This window comes from Arachis stenosperma, chromosome 7 (genome assembly GCF_014773155.1).
Source record: "Arachis stenosperma cultivar V10309 chromosome 7, arast.V10309.gnm1.PFL2, whole genome shotgun sequence".
In the NCBI taxonomy this organism is placed as follows: Eukaryota; Viridiplantae; Streptophyta; class Magnoliopsida; order Fabales; family Fabaceae; genus Arachis; species Arachis stenosperma.
Window position 1 is genome coordinate 63,451,937 of NC_080383.1, and position 22,475 is coordinate 63,474,411.

General features: G+C 39.0%; 1 protein-coding gene across 1 annotated transcript; it reads left to right on the forward strand.

Moving 5' to 3' along the window:
• The first annotated feature begins 9,546 nt into the window (after window positions 1-9,546).
• On the forward strand, window positions 9,547-10,251 carry LOC130939854 (uncharacterized). Its single transcript, XM_057867920.1, has one exon. It carries the CDS (start codon window positions 9,547-9,549, stop codon window positions 10,249-10,251), a length of 705 nt encoding a protein of 234 aa, XP_057723903.1.
• The last annotated feature ends 12,224 nt before the right edge of the window (window positions 10,252-22,475 follow it).

Genomic DNA, 22,475 nt, shown 5'->3' on the forward strand with positions numbered 1-22,475 from the left:
TTTTCCCACATGGCAATATGGATATGACCCAAATGCAAGAAGCAATTGGAAGACTGTCACACCAATACACAAGAATTCAAGAAAGGCAACAAGAGTACCATTCACAATACTTGAAGCATCACCAAGAACAACAAGAATGGCAGCTGAAAATGATGAACCAACAAAATGAGTTTGAGTCAAAATTCACTGCAATGCAAGAGGAGCATGCCTTTCAATCTCATGAGGCATTTGGGAAGTTAGCACAAATGCAGGCCGAAACCATGAGGGCTCTCAATGAGTTTACAACCCTCCAAGATGCAAGATATGAAGTCCAAGCCGATTACAACATTAATAGTCAAATCAGGCTGAACTATATTGGAGAACATCTGAACACCATGGATCCAGCATTCCCAACATTTGAAGAGTTCTTCAAAAAGAAAAGTGAAATAGAAGTAAACAAAGCCATGATGCTTGAAGATAGAGTAGAGGAAGCGATGAATAAAGCGGGGTTCTGGCGGGGTCAACAGCCAACAAACATGGACACAGGGAATGCCAGCAACCAAGTATATGAAAGAAGAAAGAAAAAGCATGACAAATGAAAGGTGGACTTGCTCCTTAATCATCACTACAAAAAAATATGCATTCTATCTGTTTGAAGTGTCTTTGCATCTTTGAGAAGTTATTTTAATTAATAGTCTTTGCATTATGTGTGTTCATCATAAAATAAGTAAGCTAGTTAAGTTTGTGCTTGTGTATTTGCTTCCACTTAACTAAGAGCATGTTCTGTCCCCTGCATCTTTAATTCAATAAAAGAAATGTCTGATTGTGAAGTGAGGTTTTCTGTTAGATAGAAGTATGATAAAAGTAAGTGGTGGTACGTGTGTGATTGTATAAAAACTCACTTTTAGTGAATAAAGAGCTAGGATGTCTTTTTCTAAGAATAGAGTGATCTACTGTCTATGAATCTCAATAAGAAAATCCTTGGTTCAAAAGAAAAAAATAAAAAGAAAGAAAGAAAAGAGATAGCCAAAGATGGCAGAATCAAAGAAAACAAAAAAGGAAACAAAGCTGGACACCAATAGCTTGAACCTTAAAATATATGCCTGTGGTGTCTATGTATTAGGATCTGCTTGGACTACTAAGCTCTTTGGAGTGCTTCAACACTCGGTGACTTGGATTAACTAATCCGGGATCATCAGCTGAAAATCCACTATCAAGAGCAACCTAACTACAAGGCATTTAGTAACCAAAAAGGTGCTGGGCATCAATGTTTAAAGGGAAAGGTGAGCCAAGTGTCCATGGTGAATAATGTGTCAAGTATAAAGAAAAGAAAATGAACTTGCTACACATGACACTCAAATAAAGCTTTGAACAAAGTAATAGCCAAGGATAAAGGAATAATGAGAGGTCATAGCAGTATGACACTTGAAGCTTGAAGGAGACTTTCTAAAGCCTAAGAATCAATAAGAAGTGAGTATGTGCATATCAACATAAAATCCCATGAACTATCAATAACATTCTGCTAGCATGAACATCTTTTTCCAATTCATTCTTTCTTCCTAATAATTCATTTCTTGCTTGGGGACAAGCAAGCTTTAAGTTTGGTGTTGTGATGACAAGTCATCTTAGCCTAGTTTCACTAGTCTTTTTCTTTTGTTTTCACTTGAATTATGCACTTTCTTGAGGCTTAAGCAAGCCAATTTATGTAGATTTTCATGCTTCCTTTGATTGAATCAACCATAGATAAATTAATGCAATTTCATGAGGTTTGATGCCATAATTGGTGCATATTAGGATAGAATGATCATCTCATGATTTCAAGCATAGCTTTGATGTGTTTGGTTGATTTATGATAGGTGAAGAAAGCTTGGAAAAGGATTGAAGTGAGAAGGAATGGCTAGAAGCTAAGAGAAGACAATGAAACAAGTGAAATTGAACAAGGAAGAATGAAGTTGGAGTTGAAGTTAGCCCTCAAACGTTGGCACAAACTTTTGGACTTGAAGTTAGCCTCAACGTTAGCCCCCTAACTTGGAGGCTAACGTTGGAAATTGAAATTGCTTCCCAGGGTGTTCCACGTTTGCGCCAACGTTAGCCCCCTAACTTGGAGGCTAACGTTGGCATGAAGATTTGCTCCCAGGGTGTGCCAACGTTTGCGCCAACGTTAGCCCCCTAACTTGGAGGCTAACGTTGGCATGAGAACTCTCCTCCAGGGCTGCCAACGTTTGCGCCAACGTTAGCCCCCTAACTTGGAGGCTAACGTTGGCGCCACACCAACACAAAGCAAGGCCAACGTTAGGGTCAAAGTTAGCCCCCTAACGTTGGCACCAACGTGAGATGCAGGAAATTGGTTTTGCTGATATGAAAAGTTGGCCTCAAAGTTAGCCCCCTAACTTTGAGGCTAACTTTGAATCCAACTTTGCAAAACCCAAATCCGGTTCAATTGGTTCACTTGGGTTTCTCTCCAAGCTTCAAGAGCAATCAACCAAGGCCTCTTTCAACCCAATTCCATCAAGAGCAAAGGCCCAACTCAAGGCTTGAAGATCAATTGAAGAAAGTGTATAAATAGGCTAAGATTCAAGTTAGTCGGGGAGCTTCCTTTTTAGTTTTTTTAAAAAGAGTTTTCTTCTTAGTTTTGGGAGCTTGAATGATCTTTATTTTCTTAGTTTAATTGCTTTCAATTTCAATTACACTTGTCTTGGATCTTGGGTTAGAGAATTGAAGGAATTCTGTTTCAATCTCACCTTAGATCTCTCTGTTGATTTCACTGCAATTTAATTTCCAATTCGGTTCATTGCTTCTTCATCTAATCTCTTTGCAATTTACAATTCCATTGCTATTGTTCTTGTTGGATCTAGGAAGGCATTGAGATCTAGACTTGGTTTTCTAGTCTCTTGGGTCCTGAGATCTTGATTCATCTTTTCAATTTCCTGTTTCTTGCTTTATTTGTTTATTTACTTGTCTGTTTGAATCCGATTCAATCCCAATTCCCAATTACTCTTCTGTTTGATGCAATTTAATTTCTCTTTGTTTAATTCCTGCAAATCCAAGTCCCAATCCCCTTTACATTTCAAGCCATTTACATTTTTTTGTCATTTAAGATTCTTGCAATTTACATTACTTGCTCTTTAAGTTTCTGCCATTTACTTTCTTGCTCTTTAAGATTCAGCAATTTATTTCTTGTTCTCTTTACTTTCAATGCAATTTAAATTCTGCAAGTTACCCATCAATCAACCAAATCTTGATTCGCTTGACTAAATCAACCACTAAACTAAAATTGCTCAATCCTTCAATCCCTGTGGGATCGACCTCACTCCCGTGAGTTTTTATTACTTGATGCGACCCGGTGCACTTGCCGGTTAGATTGGTGTTGTTTTGGGAGAGATTCTTGTCTCCAACCAAAATAATTCCCATCAAGTTTTTGGCGCCGTTGCCGGGGATTGATTAGATTGACAATGATTAAGTGAGGTGGTAATTTAGATCAAGCACTTTTTCTTAATTTTTGATTAACCCACTAACTGTTTGAAGATTTGCCTCTACTAACCCACTAACCATTTGAAGTTTTGTCTCAACTGATTACACTCAATTTTCAAAAATACCACTTTGTGTTCCGTTTGTTGATTTATGTCACAGAAGAAAAAAAGAGAGGCACGAGGGAAGGCTATCAGTGAAGAAGAAACTTCGAAAGAAAAACATCACAACATGAAGCCGCAACTCGTTACACTAATCAAGAACAATTGCTCCTATGGTGGGAATCCATTGGAGGATCCTAACCAGCACATATCCACTTTTCTGAGAATTTGTGGTGTTGTAAATCTTGAAGGTGTAAATCATGACACCTGGAAGCTCTCGTTATTTCCCTTCTCACTAAGGGATGAAGCTGCACAATGGCTCGAAACTATGCCCCAAGGCAGTATTACCAGTTGGGACGAATTGGTTACCAAATTTCTGACCAAATTCGCCTCATCCCAACAAACATCAAGATGAAAGAGGGAATTCAGCCATTCATACAAGGAGAGGAAGAATCATTGCTCAAACCATGGGAAAGATACAAGGAAGCAAATGACAAAGAGGGTTTCCGGGCGTTCTATGAAGGATTAACCCCAGAAACAAGGAGAGCAGTGGATTACGTCTTAGATAACCTTTTCAAAGCAACATCAAATGCCCAAGGAACTGCAAAGCTCAATGATAAGAAAGCCAATAACCAACATTCATTTGAGACCCCACAGAATGCAACTTCAGAAAAAGAGATAATGAATCCTGAAGGAATGAAGATAGTCATGAATCAAAGCAAACAGCTGCACAATCAGACTCAGAGCCAATTGGAGTCAATATCCAGACAAATTGATTTTCTCCATTCTGCTGCAGTGAAGGCACAATTTCCACCATGGAAACCACATTCTTATCTAAGAATTGAATCTCAACATCAGGAACAAAAGGACTTCAACTACAACAACCCCAACTTCCCAATCCTGCAAAAACACCACCTTACCAACAACAACCATTACATACCACCACATCATCCATCCTTCCAACCCCTAACACCCCACAACCAACCAATTTCACAAGATTGTCAGAGGATCACTAATCTGGAAGTCTTAGTAGAAAGAATGATGAAACATCAAGAGATGATAAGCAAAAACCATGAAGTCTCATTCGGAAGAATTGAGAGGCAAATAAAACAGTTAGCTAAGAGCATCACAGAAGTGAGTGAGAAGATGGATAAAGGAAAAGAATCACTCATCCAAGATGAACATCATCAGGCAAAGTTTCACTTAGGAGGACAAGGGGACAAGGAGAAGGAAGTACAAACTCCGAGCTAAACAAGTACAGAGGATGTCAAGCTAGTGACAATAAAAGAGCGCTTGTTGGGAGGCAACCCAACCAGAGGTAACCATCCTTTCATCTCCAATTCAATAAAACTGTTAATTAGTTTTGTCAAGATTGCAAGAAGCTAAGTTTGGTGTTGCACACCAAAACAATCTAAGAGAGAATGAAGAATTCTAAGTTTGGTGTTCCACCAAAATCCCATCATAAATCACATTCTTACTTTCTACCATAATGCTAGCTTCATGCATTTAGACGAACTAGTTAATTATCTTGCTGTTTTCTAGTTTTAGTCTATTACTTGAGAAAAAGAAGAAAGAATTTCACACATGGTTAATTTGATGCATTGGCAAGGAACTAAGTTTGGTGTTCCCACACCAAAGTAAGTTCAAAAAGCCCACAAATAAATTATGCAGACTAACCACTGTTTCTAAGTGCTTGGGGAACAAGCAACTTTTAATAACATTGCAGAATGTCATACAAGCCTTTGGAGGGATTACGCATCATCAATATGAACATAAAGGCTAGCAATGATGATGATGAGAAGGAAAGCAAGTGAACTCCAACAGGTTGTATTGTTAAGTGATATTTTACATCAAATATTGCTGTGATTAAAAGTTGGATTGTATCCTTAATTGCCCTGTTTGTCTGCATCATATAGTTTTCTTTTTATATTCCTGCCTGCCTGCATAGCATAATCTTCCTTTATAATTCAATAAGCAAGAAAGCTTATCAGTCACAACATTCTTATCTTCAAAACTTGTTTGCACTCAATTTCAAGAATGCATCACATGAAAGTTCTTTGAAAAGAAGGATTGAGGAATGAATCAGTTTTTGAGGCAAGCAAAAGATTAGGAGAAGTGGTGGTTCTAGTTGTATGATCATGTATTGAGGTTGCATGCTTGTGAAAACTTGCATGGGAGCTCATAGGCAGGACATGGAGTTCAAAGAAGTATTGTAGAGATTCTCAAAAATCTATTGATCCAAGAAGCAGCAAACAAAACAAAAGAAAGAAAAGAAAATACAAAAACAAAAAGAACATGGCCCAAGGCTCTGAGCATCAATTACTAGGCAGAAAAAGAAAGAAAGAAACAAAAACTCAAAGAGTTGCTATCCTAGTAAATGCTTGTGGTTGAAGTGTGTCAAGGAAAGAGGCTTGAGCAAGTAAATCCTGAGGGGTGCTTTAACACCTAATACCTTAAAACCAACTGGTTTAGGAGTATTGATTGAAAGCTTATCTAAAGAGCCGCCTTGAGACATGACACTTAGAGTCGAGGTCAAAGCACAGAAACTATAAGCTGCTTCAAGGTGATTACATATAAAGAGATCTCCATGATACCATTTGGATGAAAATCCTAAAGACCTACGACTCCCAATATGTAAGGACTAATGAGCACTGAAACCCTTGCTTGAGCATATAATTTAGAGTTTACCCCACTGTTACTTAATCACTTCTCTCACTGTATTTTACAAGTGTTCCTCAACCCATCTTAATTGAAAGAACCTTTGAGCATAGTTCATTTCTTGCTTGGGGACAAGCAAGCTTTAAGTTTGGTGTTGTGATGACAAGTCATCTTAGCCTAGTTTCACTAGTCTTTTTCTTTTGTTTTCACTTGAATTATGCACTTTCTTGAGGCTTAAGCAAGCCAATTTAGGCAGATTTTCATGCTTCCTTTGATTGAATCAACCATAGATAAATTAATGCAATTTCATGAGGTTTGATGCCATAATTGGTGCATATTAGGATAGAATGATCATCTCATGATTTCAAGCATAGCTTTGATGTGTTTGGTTGATTTATGATAGGTGAAGAAAGCTTGGAAAAGGATTGAAGTGAGAAGGAATGGCTAGAAGCTAAGAGAAGACAATGAAACAAGTGAAATTGAACCAGGAAGAATGAAGTTGGAGTTGAAGTTAGCCCTCAAACGTTGGCACAAACTTTTGGACTTGAAGTTAGCCTCAACGTTAGCCCCCTAACTTGGAGGCTAACGTTGGAAGTTGAAAATCACTCCCAGGGCTAGCCAACGTTTGCGCCAACGTTAGCCCCCTAACTTGGAGGCTAACGTTGGCATGAGAACTCTCCTCCAGGGTGGCCAACGTTTGCGCCAACGTTAGCCCCCTAACTTGGAGGCTAACGTTGGCGCCACACCAACGCAAAGCAAGGCCAACGTTAGGGTTAAAGTTAGCCCCCTAACGTTGGCACCAACGTGAGATGCAAGAAATTGGTTTTGCTGATATGAAAAGTTGGCCTCAAAGTTAGCCCCCTAACTTTGAGGCTAACTTTGAATCCAACTTTGCAAAACTCAAATCCGGTTCAATTGGTTCACTTGGGTTTCTCTCCAAACTTCAAGAGCAATCAACCAAGGCCTCTTTCAACCCAATTCCACCAAGAGCAAAGGCCCAACTCAAGGCTTGAAGATCAATTGAAGAAAGTGTATAAATAGGCTAGAATTCAATTTATTCGGGGAGCTTCCTTTTTAGTTTTTAAAAAGAGTTTTCTTCTTAGTTTTGGGAGCTTGAATGATCTTTATTTTCTTAGTTTAATTGCTTTCAATTTCAATTACACTTGTCTTGGATCTTGGGTTAGAGAATTGAAGGAATTCTGTTTCAGTCTCACCTTAGATCTCTCTGTTGATTTTCACTGCAATTTAATTTCCAATTCGGTTCATTGCTTCTTCATCTAATCTCTTTGCAATTTACAATTCCATTGCTATTGTTCTTGTTGGATCTAGGAAGGCATTGAGATCTAGACTTGGTTTTCTAGTCTCTTGGGTCCTGAGATCTTGATTCATCTTTTCAATTTCCTGTTTCTTGCTTTATTTGTTTATTTACTTGTCTGTTTGAATCCGATTCAATCCCAATTCCCAATTACTCTTCTGTTTGATGCAATTTAATTTCTCTTTGTTTAATTCCTGCAAATCCAAGTCCCAATCCCCTTTACATTTCAAGCCATTTACATTTTTTTGTCATTTAAGATTCTTGCAATTTACATTACTTGCTCTTTAAGTTTCTGCCATTTACTTTCTTGCTCTTTAAGATTCAGCAATTTATTTCTTGTTCTCTTTACTTTCAATGCAATTTAAATTCTGCAAGTTACCCATCAATCAACCAAATCTTGATTCGCTTGACTAAATCAACCACTAAACTAAAATTGCTCAATCCTTCAATCCCTGTGGGATCGACCTCACTCCCGTGAGTTTTTATTACTTGATGCGACCCGGTGCACTTGCCGGTTAGATTGGTGTTGTTTTGGGAGAGATTCTTGTCTCCACCAAAATAATTCCCATCAAGTTTTTGACATTGGAATTGCACTAATTGGAGGAGGAGACTTATTTTCTTTATACATGACCAAACACTAAGTTTGGTGTCCTCCTAAGAGAATGTCACGGTTTCATTAATTGTTTTGTTATAAAAAGAACAACTCTAGCTACGGTTGGATAAGCTAATGTGTGTTGTCTTGTTGTGATGATTAGGTAGTCAAAGAATCTTCAATGAAAGAGACAAGACAAAGGAAAGCATAGCATGAGGACAAAATATCATCACATCAAAAAGAGAATCTGCCATTCCTCAGAAGATGGTCACGGCAAAGGCAAGGCAATGAGCACATTTTGTCTTCATTCATCCTTACATACATACCTTTGATTCCCTTAAGTCCAATTGCATCCTAGCCTTTCATTGCTCGTTTAAAAAGCTCACCACCTTTTAGCCATGCACATAACCGAATCCTTGTGGCTTTGAAACCTCAATTCTTTCATCCTTCACCATAAGCTACACTTCTTTCCAACAATCTAAACCTCCCTTCATCAATTCTTACCCCAACCAATTCGGTCTCACCTCTTTGTGCTCCAAACTCACATCAAACTCTCTAACACTCTTCACACCCCTTTTAACCTTACAAAACTCCACCAACTAAGTGATCATGGCCTCCTCATCAAGAACCAAACGAAGAAAAGGAAAAGAACCTATGGTGGAGGAGAGCACCCCTGAATATGACCGATGGAGATTCAAGTCTTCATACCATCAATTTCAAATGGAGTGGATGAACAACAAGAAGATCTATCCAGAAATTCCATTCTTATTTCCGGATGATGGATGTCAAGAAATGAAGAACAAAATTCAAAAGAGGAGGTGGGAGGAGCTTACATCACCAGATACCCGAATCAATGCCAATATTGTAAGAGAGTTCTATGCCAACATCCCGAGGCTTGACATGCGTGAGCCACCAACATACAAGAGCTATGTGCGGGGAGTGGAAGTAGATTTTAGCTCGAATGCAATCAAGAAAGTCTTGGGGCTAAAGTCAGTCCGCTTTAATGAACCAGGATACCATCAAAGGTTGAATGAGGATCAGGATTATGATGAGATTGCTAGAGATATTTGTTTAGAGAACTCCGAATGGGAAGGAGATGGCAAGAACCGATATAAGTATTTGAAGAGATGTGACCTCATCCCGGAAGCCAAAGGATGGTATGAGCTGATGAAAAGATCAATTCTGGGCACAGTAAACACATCAGAAGTTAACAAGGAGAGGGCTGTGATGTTGCACTGCATCATGGTAGGAGGAGAGATCAAAGTCCATGAGATTCTTGCAAAGATATCCAACGGATTGCTGAGAAGAATTCGTCCGGATCTTGGTTGTACTATCCAAGTACCATTTGGAGGTTATGTGTGAAGGCTAAAGTACCACTGGAAGATGAGAATCCAAAGTGGATAGGCCAAGGCTTGCCCATAACCATTGAAAGAATGACAATAACTCCTGAAGCACATCATGGCCGAAGACCACATGGAAGAAGGCAAAGAGAAGAACTAATGGAAGAAGATGAGTTACACCAAGAAGAAGAACCACAAGAAGAGGAGGAACAGCCGCACTTTTTCCCACATGGCAATATGGATATGACCCAAATGCAAGAAGCAATTGGAAGACTGTCACACCAATACACAAGAATTCAAGAAAGGCAACAAGAGTACCATTCACAATACTTGAAGCATCACCAAGAACAACAAGAATGGCAGCTGAAAATGATGAACCAACAAAATGAGTTTGAGTCAAAATTCACTGCAATGCAAGAGGAGCATGCCTTTCAATCTCATGAGGCATTTGGGAAGTTAGCACAAATGCAGGCCGAAACCATGAGGGCTCTCAATGAGTTTACAACCCTCCAAGATGCAAGATATGAAGTCCAAGCCGATTACAACATTAATAGTCAAATCAGGCTGAACTATATTGGAGAACATCTGAACACCATGGATCCAGCATTCCCAACATTTGAAGAGTTCTTCAAAAAGAAAAGTGAAATAGAAGTAAACAAAGCCATGATGCTTGAAGATAGAGTAGAGGAAGCGATGAATAAAGCGGGGTTCTGGCGGGGTCAACAGCCAACAAACATGGACACAGGGAATGCCAGCAACCAAGTATATGAAAGAAGAAAGAAAAAGCATGACAAATGAAAGGTGGACTTGCTCCTTAATCATCACTACAAAAAATATGCATTCTATCTGTTTGAAGTGTCTTTGCATCTTTGAGAAGTTATTTTAATTAATAGTCTTTGCATTATGTGTGTTCATCATAAAATAAGTAAGCTAGTTAAGTTTGTGCTTGTGTGTTTGCTTCCACTTAACTAAGAGCATGTTCTGTCCCCTGCATCTTTAATTCAATAAAAGAAATGTCTGATTGTGAAGTGAGGTTTTCTGTTAGATAGAAGTATGATAAAAGTAAGTGGTGGTACGTGTGTGATTGTATAAAAACTCACTTTTAGTGAATAAAGAGCTAGGATGTCTTTTTCTAAGAATAGAGTGATCTACTGTCTATGAATCTCAATAAGAAAATCCTTGGTTCAAAAGAAAAAAATAAAAAGAAAGAAAGAAAAGAGATAGCCAAAAGATGGCAGAATCAAAGAAAACAAAAAAAGGAAACAAAGCTGGACACCATTAGCTTGAACCTTAAAAATATATGCCTGTGGTGTCTATGTATTAGGATCTGCTTGGACTACTAAGCTCTTTGGAGTGCTTCAACACTCGGTGACTTGGATTAACTAATCCGGGATCATCAGCTGAAAATCCACTATCAAGAGCAACCTAACTACAAGGCATTTAGTAACCAAAAAGGTGCTGGGCATCAATGTTTAAAGGGAAAGGTGAGCCAAGTGTCCATGGTGAATAATGTGTCAAGTATAAAGAAAAGAAAATGAACTTGCTACACATGACACTCAAATAAAGCTTTGAACAAAGTAATAGCCAAGGATAAAGGAATAATGAGAGGTCATAGCAGTATGACACTTGAAGCTTGAAGGAGACTTTCTAAAGCCTAAGAATCAATAAGAAGTGAGTATGTGCATATCAACATAAAATCCCATGAACTATCAATAACATTCTGCTAGCATGAACATCTTTTTCCAATTCATTCTTTCTTCCTAATAATTCATTTCTTGCTTGGGGACAAGCAAGCTTTAAGTTTGGTGTTGTGATGACAAGTCATCTTAGCCTAGTTTCACTAGTCTTTTTCTTTTGTTTTCACTTGAATTATGCACTTTCTTGAGGCTTAAGCAAGCCAATTTATGTAGATTTTCATGCTTCCTTTGATTGAATCAACCATAGATAAATTAATGCAATTTCATGAGGTTTGATGCCATAATTGGTGCATATTAGGATAGAATGATCATCTCATGATTTCAAGCATAGCTTTGATGTGTTTGGTTGATTTATGATAGGTGAAGAAAGCTTGGAAAAGGATTGAAGTGAGAAGGAATGGCTAGAAGCTAAGAGAAGACAATGAAACAAGTGAAATTGAACAAGGAAGAATGAAGTTGGAGTTGAAGTTAGCCCTCAAACGTTGGCACAAACTTTTGGACTTGAAGTTAGCCTCAACGTTAGCCCCCTAACTTGGAGGCTAACGTTGGAAATTGAAATTGCTTCCCAGGGTGTTCCACGTTTGCGCCAACGTTAGCCCCCTAACTTGGAGGCTAACGTTGGCATGAAGATTTGCTCCCAGGGTGTGCCAACGTTTGCGCCAACGTTAGCCCCCTAACTTGGAGGCTAACGTTGGCATGAGAACTCTCCTCCAGGGCTGCCAACGTTTGCGCCAACGTTAGCCCCCTAACTTGGAGGCTAACGTTGGCGCCACACCAACACAAAGCAAGGCCAACGTTAGGGTCAAAGTTAGCCCCCTAACGTTGGCACCAACGTGAGATGCAGGAAATTGGTTTTGCTGATATGAAAAGTTGGCCTCAAAGTTAGCCCCCTAACTTTGAGGCTAACTTTGAATCCAACTTTGCAAAACCCAAATCCGGTTCAATTGGTTCACTTGGGTTTCTCTCCAAGCTTCAAGAGCAATCAACCAAGGCCTCTTTCAACCCAATTCCATCAAGAGCAAAGGCCCAACTCAAGGCTTGAAGATCAATTGAAGAAAGTGTATAAATAGGCTAAGATTCAAGTTAGTCGGGGAGCTTCCTTTTTAGTTTTTTTAAAAAGAGTTTTCTTCTTAGTTTTGGGAGCTTGAATGATCTTTATTTTCTTAGTTTAATTGCTTTCAATTTCAATTACACTTGTCTTGGATCTTGGGTTAGAGAATTGAAGGAATTCTGTTTCAATCTCACCTTAGATCTCTCTGTTGATTTTCACTGCAATTTAATTTCCAATTCGGTTCATTGCTTCTTCATCTAATCTCTTTGCAATTTACAATTCCATTGCTATTGTTCTTGTTGGATCTAGGAAGGCATTGAGATCTAGACTTGGTTTTCTAGTCTCTTGGGTCCTGAGATCTTGATTCATCTTTTCAATTTCCTGTTTCTTGCTTTATTTGTTTATTTACTTGTCTGTTTGAATCCGATTCAATCCCAATTCCCAATTACTCTTCTGTTTGATGCAATTTAATTTCTCTTTGTTTAATTCCTGCAAATCCAAGTCCCAATCCCCTTTACATTTCAAGCCATTTACATTTTTTTGTCATTTAAGATTCTTGCAATTTACATTACTTGCTCTTTAAGTTTCTGCCATTTACTTTCTTGCTCTTTAAGATTCAGCAATTTATTTCTTGTTCTCTTTACTTTCAATGCAATTTAAATTCTGCAAGTTACCCATCAATCAACCAAATCTTGATTCGCTTGACTAAATCAACCACTAAACTAAAATTGCTCAATCCTTCAATCCCTGTGGGATCGACCTCACTCCCGTGAGTTTTTATTACTTGATGCGACCCGGTGCACTTGCCGGTTAGATTGGTGTTGTTTTGGGAGAGATTCTTGTCTCCAACCAAAATAATTCCCATCAAGTTTTTGGCGCCGTTGCCGGGGATTGATTAGATTGACAATGATTAAGTGAGGTGGTAATTTAGATCAAGCACTTTTTCTTAATTTTTGATTAACCCACTAACTGTTTGAAGATTTGCCTCTACTAACCCACTAACCATTTGAAGTTTTGTCTCAACTGATTACACTCAATTTTCAAAAATACCACTTTGTGTTCCGTTTGTTGATTTATGTCACAGAAGAAAAAAAGAGAGGCACGAGGGAAGGCTATCAGTGAAGAAGAAACTTCGAAAGAAAAACATCACAACATGAAGCCGCAACTCGTTACACTAATCAAGAACAATTGCTCCTATGGTGGGAATCCATTGGAGGATCCTAACCAGCACATATCCACTTTTCTGAGAATTTGTGGTGTTGTAAATCTTGAAGGTGTAAATCATGACACCTGGAAGCTCTCGTTATTTCCCTTCTCACTAAGGGATGAAGCTGCACAATGGCTCGAAACTATGCCCCAAGGCAGTATTACCAGTTGGGACGAATTGGTTACCAAATTTCTGACCAAATTCGCCTCATCCCAACAAAACATCAAGATGAAAGAGGGAATTCAGCCATTCATACAAGGAGAGGAAGAATCATTGCTCAAACCATGGGAAAGATACAAGGAAGCAAATGACAAAGAGGGTTTCCGGGCGTTCTATGAAGGATTAACCCCAGAAACAAGGAGAGCAGTGGATTACGTCTTAGATAACCTTTTCAAAGCAACATCAAATGCCCAAGGAACTGCAAAGCTCAATGATAAGAAAGCCAATAACCAACATTCATTTGAGACCCCACAGAATGCAACTTCAGAAAAAGAGATAATGAATCCTGAAGGAATGAAGATAGTCATGAATCAAAGCAAACAGCTGCACAATCAGACTCAGAGCCAATTGGAGTCAATATCCAGACAAATTGATTTTCTCCATTCTGCTGCAGTGAAGGCACAATTTCCACCATGGAAACCACATTCTTATCTAAGAATTGAATCTCAACATCAGGAACAAAAGGACTTCAACTACAACAACCCCAACTTCCCAATCCTGCAAAAACACCACCTTACCAACAACAACCATTACATACCACCACATCATCCATCCTTCCAACCCCTAACACCCCACAACCAACCAATTTCACAAGATTGTCAGAGGATCACTAATCTGGAAGTCTTAGTAGAAAGAATGATGAAACATCAAGAGATGATAAGCAAAAACCATGAAGTCTCATTCGGAAGAATTGAGAGGCAAATAAAACAGTTAGCTAAGAGCATCACAGAAGTGAGTGAGAAGATGGATAAAGGAAAAGAATCACTCATCCAAGATGAACATCATCAGGCAAAGTTTCACTTAGGAGGACAAGGGGACAAGGAGAAGGAAGTACAAACTCCGAGCTAAACAAGTACAGAGGATGTCAAGCTAGTGACAATAAAAGAGCGCTTGTTGGGAGGCAACCCAACCAGAGGTAACCATCCTTTCATCTCCAATTCAATAAAACTGTTAATTAGTTTTGTCAAGATTGCAAGAAGCTAAGTTTGGTGTTGCACACCAAAACAATCTAAGAGAGAATGAAGAATTCTAAGTTTGGTGTTCCACCAAAATCCCATCATAAATCACATTCTTACTTTCTACCATAATGCTAGCTTCATGCATTTAGACGAACTAGTTAATTATCTTGCTGTTTTCTAGTTTTAGTCTATTACTTGAGAAAAAGAAGAAAGAATTTCACACATGGTTAATTTGATGCATTGGCAAGGAACTAAGTTTGGTGTTCCCACACCAAAGTAAGTTCAAAAAGCCCACAAATAAATTATGCAGACTAACCACTGTTTCTAAGTGCTTGGGGAACAAGCAACTTTTAATAACATTGCAGAATGTCATACAAGCCTTTGGAGGGATTACGCATCATCAATATGAACATAAAGGCTAGCAATGATGATGATGAGAAGGAAAGCAAGTGAACTCCAACAGGTTGTATTGTTAAGTGATATTTTACATCAAATATTGCTGTGATTAAAAGTTGGATTGTATCCTTAATTGCCCTGTTTGTCTGCATCATATAGTTTTCTTTTTATATTCCTGCCTGCCTGCATAGCATAATCTTCCTTTATAATTCAATAAGCAAGAAAGCTTATCAGTCACAACATTCTTATCTTCAAAACTTGTTTGCACTCAATTTCAAGAATGCATCACATGAAAGTTCTTTGAAAAGAAGGATTGAGGAATGAATCAGTTTTGGAGGCAAGCAAAAGATTAGGAGAAGTGGTGGTTCTAGTTGTATGATCATGTATTGAGGTTGCATGCTTGTGAAAACTTGCATGGGAGCTCATAGGCAGGACATGGAGTTCAAAGAAGTATTGTAGAGATTCTCAAAAATCTATTGATCCAAGAAGCAGCAAACAAAACAAAAGAAAGAAAAGAAAATACAAAAACAAAAAGAACATGGCCCAAGGCTCTGAGCATCAATTACTAGGCAGAAAAAGAAAGAAAGAAACAAAAACTCAAAGAGTTGCTATCCTAGTAAATGCTTGTGGTTGAAGTGTGTCAAGGAAAGAGGCTTGAGCAAGTAAATCCTGAGGGGTGCTTTAACACCTAATACCTTAAAACCAACTGGTTTAGGAGTATTGATTGAAAGCTTATCTAAAGAGCCGCCTTGAGACATGACACTTAGAGTCGAGGTCAAAGCACAGAAACTATAAGCTGCTTCAAGGTGATTACATATAAAGAGATCTCCATGATACCATTTGGATGAAAATCCTAAAGACCTACGACTCCCAATATGTAAGGACTAATGAGCACTGAAACCCTTGCTTGAGCATATAATTTAGAATTTACCCCACTGTTACTTAATCACTTCTCTCACTGTATTTTACAAGTGTTCCTCAACCCATCTTAATTGAAAGAACCTTTGAGCATAGTTCATTTCTTGCTTGGGGACAAGCAAGCTTTAAGTTTGGTGTTGTGATGACAAGTCATCTTAGCCTAGTTTCACTAGTCTTTTTCTTTTGTTTTCACTTGAATTATGCACTTTCTTGAGGCTTAAGCAAGCCAATTTAGGCAGATTTTCATGCTTCCTTTGATTGAATCAACCATAGATAAATTAATGCAATTTCATGAGGTTTGATGCCATAATTGGTACATATTAGGATAGAATGATCATCTCATGATTTCAAGCATAGCTTTGATGTGTTTGGTTGATTTATGATAGGTGAAGAAAGCTTGGAAAAGGATTGAAGTGAGAAGGAATGGCTAGAAGCTAAGAGAAGACAATGAAACAAGTGAAATTGAACCAGGAAGAATGAAGTTGGAGTTGAAGTTAGCCCTCAAACGTTGGCACAAACTTTTGGACTTGAAGTTAGCCTCAACGTTAGCCCCCTAACTTGGAGGCTAACGTTGGAAGTTGAAAATCACTCCCAGGGCTAGCCAACGTTTGCGCCAACGTTAGCCCCCTAACTTGGAGGCTAACGTTGGCATGAGAACTCTCCTCCAGGGTGGCCAACGTTTGCGCCAACGTTAGCCCCCTAACTTGGAGGCTAACGTTGGCGCCACACCAACACAAAGCAAGGCCAACGTTAGGGTCAAAGTTAGCCCCCTAACGTTGGCACCAACGTGAGATGCAGGAAATTGGTTTTGCTGATATGAAAAGTTGGCCTCAAAGTTAGCCCCCTAACTTTGAGGCTAACTTTGAATCCAACTTTGCAAAACCCAAATCCGGTTCAATTGGTTCACTTGGGTTTCTCTCCAAGCTTCAAGAGCAATCAACCAAGGCCTCTTTCAACCCAATTCCATCAAGAGCAAAGGCCCAACTCAAGGCTTGAAGTTCAATTGAAGAGAGTGTATAAATAGGCTAAGATTCAAGTTACTCGGGGAGCTTCCTTTTTAGTTTTTTTAAAAAGAGTTTTCTTCTTAGTTTTGGGAGCTTGAATGATCTTTATTTTCTTAGTTTAATTGCTTTCAATTTCAATTACACTTGTCTTGGATCTTGGGTTGGAGAATTGAAGGAATTCTGTTTTAATCTCACCTTAGATCTCTCTGTTGATTTTCACTGCAATTTAATTTCCAATTCGGTTCATTGCTTCTTCATCTAATCTCTTTGCAATTTACAATTCCATTGCTATTGTTCTTGTTGGATCTAGGAAGGCATTGAGATCTAGACTTGGTTTTCTAGTCTCTTGGGTCCTGAGATCTTGATTCATCTTTTCAATTTCCTGTTTCTTGCTTTATTTGTTTATTTACTTGTCTGTTTGAATCCGATTCAATCCCAATTCCCAATTACTCTTCTGTTTGATGCAATTTAATTTCTCTTTGTTTAATTCCTGCAAATCCAAGTCCCAATCCCCTTTACATTTCAAGCCATTTACATTTTTTGTCATTTAAGATTCTTGCAATTTACATTACTTGCTCTTTAAGTTTCTGCCATTTACTTTCTTGCTCTTTAAGATTCAGCAATTTATTTCTTGTTCTCTTTACTTTCAATGCAATTTAAATTCTGCAAGTTACCCATCAATCAACCAAATCTTGATTCGCTTGACTAAATCAACCACTAAACTAAAATTGCTCAATCCTTCAATCCCTGTGGGATCGACCTCACTCCCGTGAGTTTTTATTACTTGATGCGACCCGGTGCACTTGCCGGTTAGATTGGTGTTGTTTTGGGAGAGATTCTTGTCTCCACCAAAATAATTCCCATCAAGTTTTTGGCGCCGTTACACTAATCAAGAACAATTGCTCCTATGGTGGGAATCCATTGGAGGATCCTAACCAGCACATATCCACTTTTCTGAGAATTTGTGGTGTTGTAAATCTTGAAGGTGTAAATCATGACACCTGGAAGCTCTCGTTATTTCCCTTCTCACTAAGGGATGAAGCTGCACAATGGCTCGAAACTATGCCCCAAGGCAGTATTACCAGTTGGGACGAATTGGTTACCAAATTTCTGACCAAATTCGCCTCATCCCAACAAAACATCAAGATGAAAGAGGGAATTCAGCCATTCATACAAGGAGAGGAAGAATCATTGCTCAAACCATGGGAAAGATACAAGGAAGCAAATGACAAAGAGGGTTTCCGGGCGTTCTATGAAGGATTAACCCCAGAAACAAGGAGAGCAGTGGATTACGTCTTAGATAACCTTTTCAAAGCAACATCAAATGCCCAAGGAACTGCAAAGCTCAATGATAAGAAAGCCAATAACCAACATTCATTTGAGACCCCACAGAATGCAACTTCAGAAAAAGAGATAATGAATCCTAAAGGAATGAAGATAGTCATGAATCAAAGCAAACAGCTGCACAATCAGACTCAGAGCCAATTGGAGTCAATATCCAGACAAATTGATTTTCTCCATTCTGCTGCAGTGAAGGCACAATTTCCACCATGGAAACCACATTCTTATCTAAGAATTGAATCTCAACATCAGGAACAAAAGGACTTCAACTACAACAACCCCAACTTCCCAATCCTGCAAAAACACCACCTTACCAACAACAACCATTACATACCACCACATCATCCATCCTTCCAACCCCTAACACCCCACAACCAACCAATTTCACAAGATTGTCAGAGGATCACTAATCTGGAAGTCTTAGTAGAAAGAATGATGAAACATCAAGAGATGATAAGCAAATGTGATGACAAGTCATCTTAGCCTAGTTTCACTAGTCTTTTTCTTTTGTTTTCACTTGAATTATGCACTTTCTTGAGGCTTAAGCAAGCCAATTTATGTAGATTTTCATGCTTCCTTTGATTGAATCAACCACAGATAAATTAATGCAATTTCATGAGGTTTGATGCCATAATTGGTGCATATTAGGATAGAATGATCATCTCATGATTTCAAGCATAGCTTTGTTGTGTTTGGTTGATTTATGATAGGTGAAGAAAGCTTGGAAAAGGATTGAAGTGAGAAGGAATGGCTAGAAGCTAAGAGAAGACAATGAAACAAGTGAAATTGAACCAGGAAGAATGAAGTTGGAGTTGAAGTTAGTCCTCAAACGTTGGCACAAACTTTTGGACTTGAAGTTAGCCTCAACGTTAGCCCCTAACTTGGAGGCTAACGTTGGAAATTGAAATTGCTTCCCAGGGTGTTCCACGTTTGCGCCAACGTTAGCCCCCTAACTTGGAGGCTAACGTTGGCATGAAGATTTGCTCCCAGGGTGTGCCAACGTTTGCGCCAACGTTAGCCCCCTAACTTGGAGGCTAACGTTGGCATGAGAACTCTCCTCCAGGGCTGCCAACGTTTGCGCCAACGTTAGCCCCCTAACTTGGAGGCTAACGTTGGCGCCACACCAACACAAAGCAAGGCCAACGTTAGGGTCAAAGTTAGCCCCCTAACGTTGGCACCAACGTGAGATGCAGGAAATTGGTTTTGCTGATATGAAAAGTTGGCCTCAAAGTTAGCCCCCTAACTTTGAGGCTAACTTTGAATCCAACTTTGCAAAACCCAAATCCGGTTCAATTGGTTCACTTGGGTTTCTCTCCAAGCTTCAAGAGCAATCAACCAAGGCCTCTTTCAACCCAATTCCATCAAGAGCAAAGGCCCAACTCAAGGCTTGAAGATCACTTGAAGAGAGTGTATAAATAGGCTAAGATTCAAGTTAGTCGGGGAGCTTCCTTTTTAGTTTTTAAAAAGAGTTTTCTTCTTAGTTTTGGGAGCTTGAATGATCTTTATTTTCTTAGTTTAATTTCTTTCAATTTCAATTACACTTGTCTTGGATCTTGGGTTAGAGAATCGAAGGAATTCTGTTTCAATCTCACCTTAGATCTCTCTGTTGATTTTCACTGCAATTTAATTTCCAATTCGGTTCATTGCTTCTTCATCTAATCTCTTTGCAATTTACAATTCCATTGCTATTGTTCTTGTTGGATCTAGGAAGGCATTGAGATCTAGACTTGGTTTTCTAGTCTCTTGGGTCCTGAGATCTTGATTCATCTTTTCAATTTCCTGTTTCTTGCTTTATTTGTTTATTTACTTGTCTGTTTGAATCCGATTCAATCCCAATTCCCAATTACTCTTCTGTTTGATGCAATTTAATTTCTCTTTGTTTAATTCCTGCAAATCCAAGTCCCAATCCCCTTTACATTTCAAGCCATTTACATTTTTTTGTCATTTAAGATTCTTGCAATTTACATTACTTGCTCTTTAAGTTTCTGCCATTTACTTTCTTGCTCTTTAAGATTCAGCAATTTATTTCTTGTTCTCTTTACTTTCAATGCAATTTAAATTCTGCAAGTTACCCATCAATCAACCAAATCTTGATTCGCTTGACTAAATCAACCACTAAACTAAAATTGCTCAATCCTTCAATCCCTGTGGGATCGACCTCACTCCCGTGAGTTTTTATTACTTGATGCGACCCGGTGCACTTGCCGGTTAGATTGGTGTTGTTTTGGGAGAGATTCTTGTCTCCACCAAAATAATTCCCATCAAGTTTTTGGCGCCGTTGCCGGGGATTGATTAGATTGACAATGATTAAGTGAGGTGGTAATTTAGATCAAGCACTTTTTCTTTAATTTTGACTAACCCATTAACTGTTTGAATTTTTGCTTAAACTAACTAAAACTTCAATTTAGCAGTAGATTGAAGTATCATTGGTGTGTACATTTCTTATGATATGCTTGTATGTCAGGTACACGAAGAACCACACTAAACCTTCATGAACAAGATGAGAGGACCCTCAGGAGGTTAAGGAGAGCTGAAAGAAGAAAAAATATTGTTGGAGAAGAGGAATCAGAAGAAGAATTTCATGAGATGGAGGAACATTCAACTAATCCACCAGGTGGAGCAGACAACAACAATGGCAACCCACCTCAGAGGAGAGTTTTGGCTTCCTATACCTTTGCCAATCCTAGACATTGTGGAAGCAGCATCTTGGCTCCAAATGTCAATGCAAACAATTTTGAACTTAAGCCACAACTCATCACTTTGGTTCAGAATAATTACTCTTTTGGTGGAGGATCACTTGAAGACCCACATCAACACTTATCCACCTTCCTGAGGATATGCAACACTGTCAAAACTAATGGAGTACCTCCTGACAGCTACAAATTGATGCTATTCCCATTCTCTCTCAGGGATAAGGCTACTCAATGGTTGGAATCATTTCCAAGAGACAGCATCAACAACTGGGATGACTTGGTAACCAAGTTCCTTGCCAAGTTTTATCCACCACAGAGGGTTATAAGGTTGAAGGCCGAGGTACAAACATTCACACAAATGGAGAATGAACCCATCTATGAGGCATGGGAGAGGTACAAGGCTCTAGTCAGAAAATGCCCTTCTAACATGTTTAATGAATGGGAGAAGCTGCAAAACTTCTATGAAGGCTTAACACTGAAGTCTCAGGAATCCTTGGATCACTCAGCTGGAGGTTCCTTACAGCTCATGAAAACTGCAGAGGAGGCTCAAGAACTTATTGATATGGTGGCCAACAACCAATATTTCTTTGCTCATCAAAGAAGTCGCCAACCATCACAGAGAAGAGGCGTAATGGAGCTAGAAGGAGTAGATTCAATCCTGGCTCAAAACAAATTAATGCAGCAGCAAATTCAACAACAATTTGAGCAAATGACCAAGAGGATTGACAACCTCCAAGTTGCAGCAGTCAACACTAGCCAACCATCAGTTACATGGGGACAAAATGAAGAAGTTCAAGAAGAGCAACAGCAAGAACAAGTTCAGTACATGCACTCTAATCCAAATGAAGTCTATGGTGATACATACAACCCCTCATGGAAGAATCACCCCAACCTCAGATGGGGAGATACTCACAACCAAAACCAACAACCATGGCAGAGAAACTCAAACCAAAACAACCCAAGACACAATCAAAATTTCAACCAGCAGCAAACCAACCAAAATACCTATAGAAAACCTCAAAACAATTACCCCACTCACAACCAATACCAATCCACCAACCAAAATTCCTATCATCCACCAACCACAGCTCATAACCCACCACAAGCACCACCTGAACCCCAAAGAATCACCAACTTGGAAACCATGATAGAAAAAATGATGAAACTCCAAGAAATGACAAACAAAAACCATGAGGCCTCCATAAAGAACCTAGAAAGGCAGATCGGGCAAATTTCCAAGCAAATGTCTGTTGAGAGACCTTCAAGTTCACTGCCTAGTGACACAATCCCAAATCCCAAGGAGGAGTGTAAGGCAATACAATTGAGAAGTGGGAGAATATTGATGAGCAACAATGACACTACAAAGAAACAAAAAGAGAGCATCAAAGAACCAACAGAGGATAAGCAAACAAAAGCAGATCAAGCTAAGGAGCAAGTTGTGGTGCCAAACAAAAGCAATGAGAAACTCAAAGAACAGGAGAACCAGCCACATAGCTCAAAGGAAAAGACTCAAGGACAGCGGCAAATCGAAAAGAGC

Excerpts from the sequence above, each read along its gene's own strand:
- LOC130939854 (XM_057867920.1), top strand. The coding sequence starts at position 9,547 with ATGACAATAACTCCTGAAGCACATCATGGCCGAAGACCACATGGAAGA.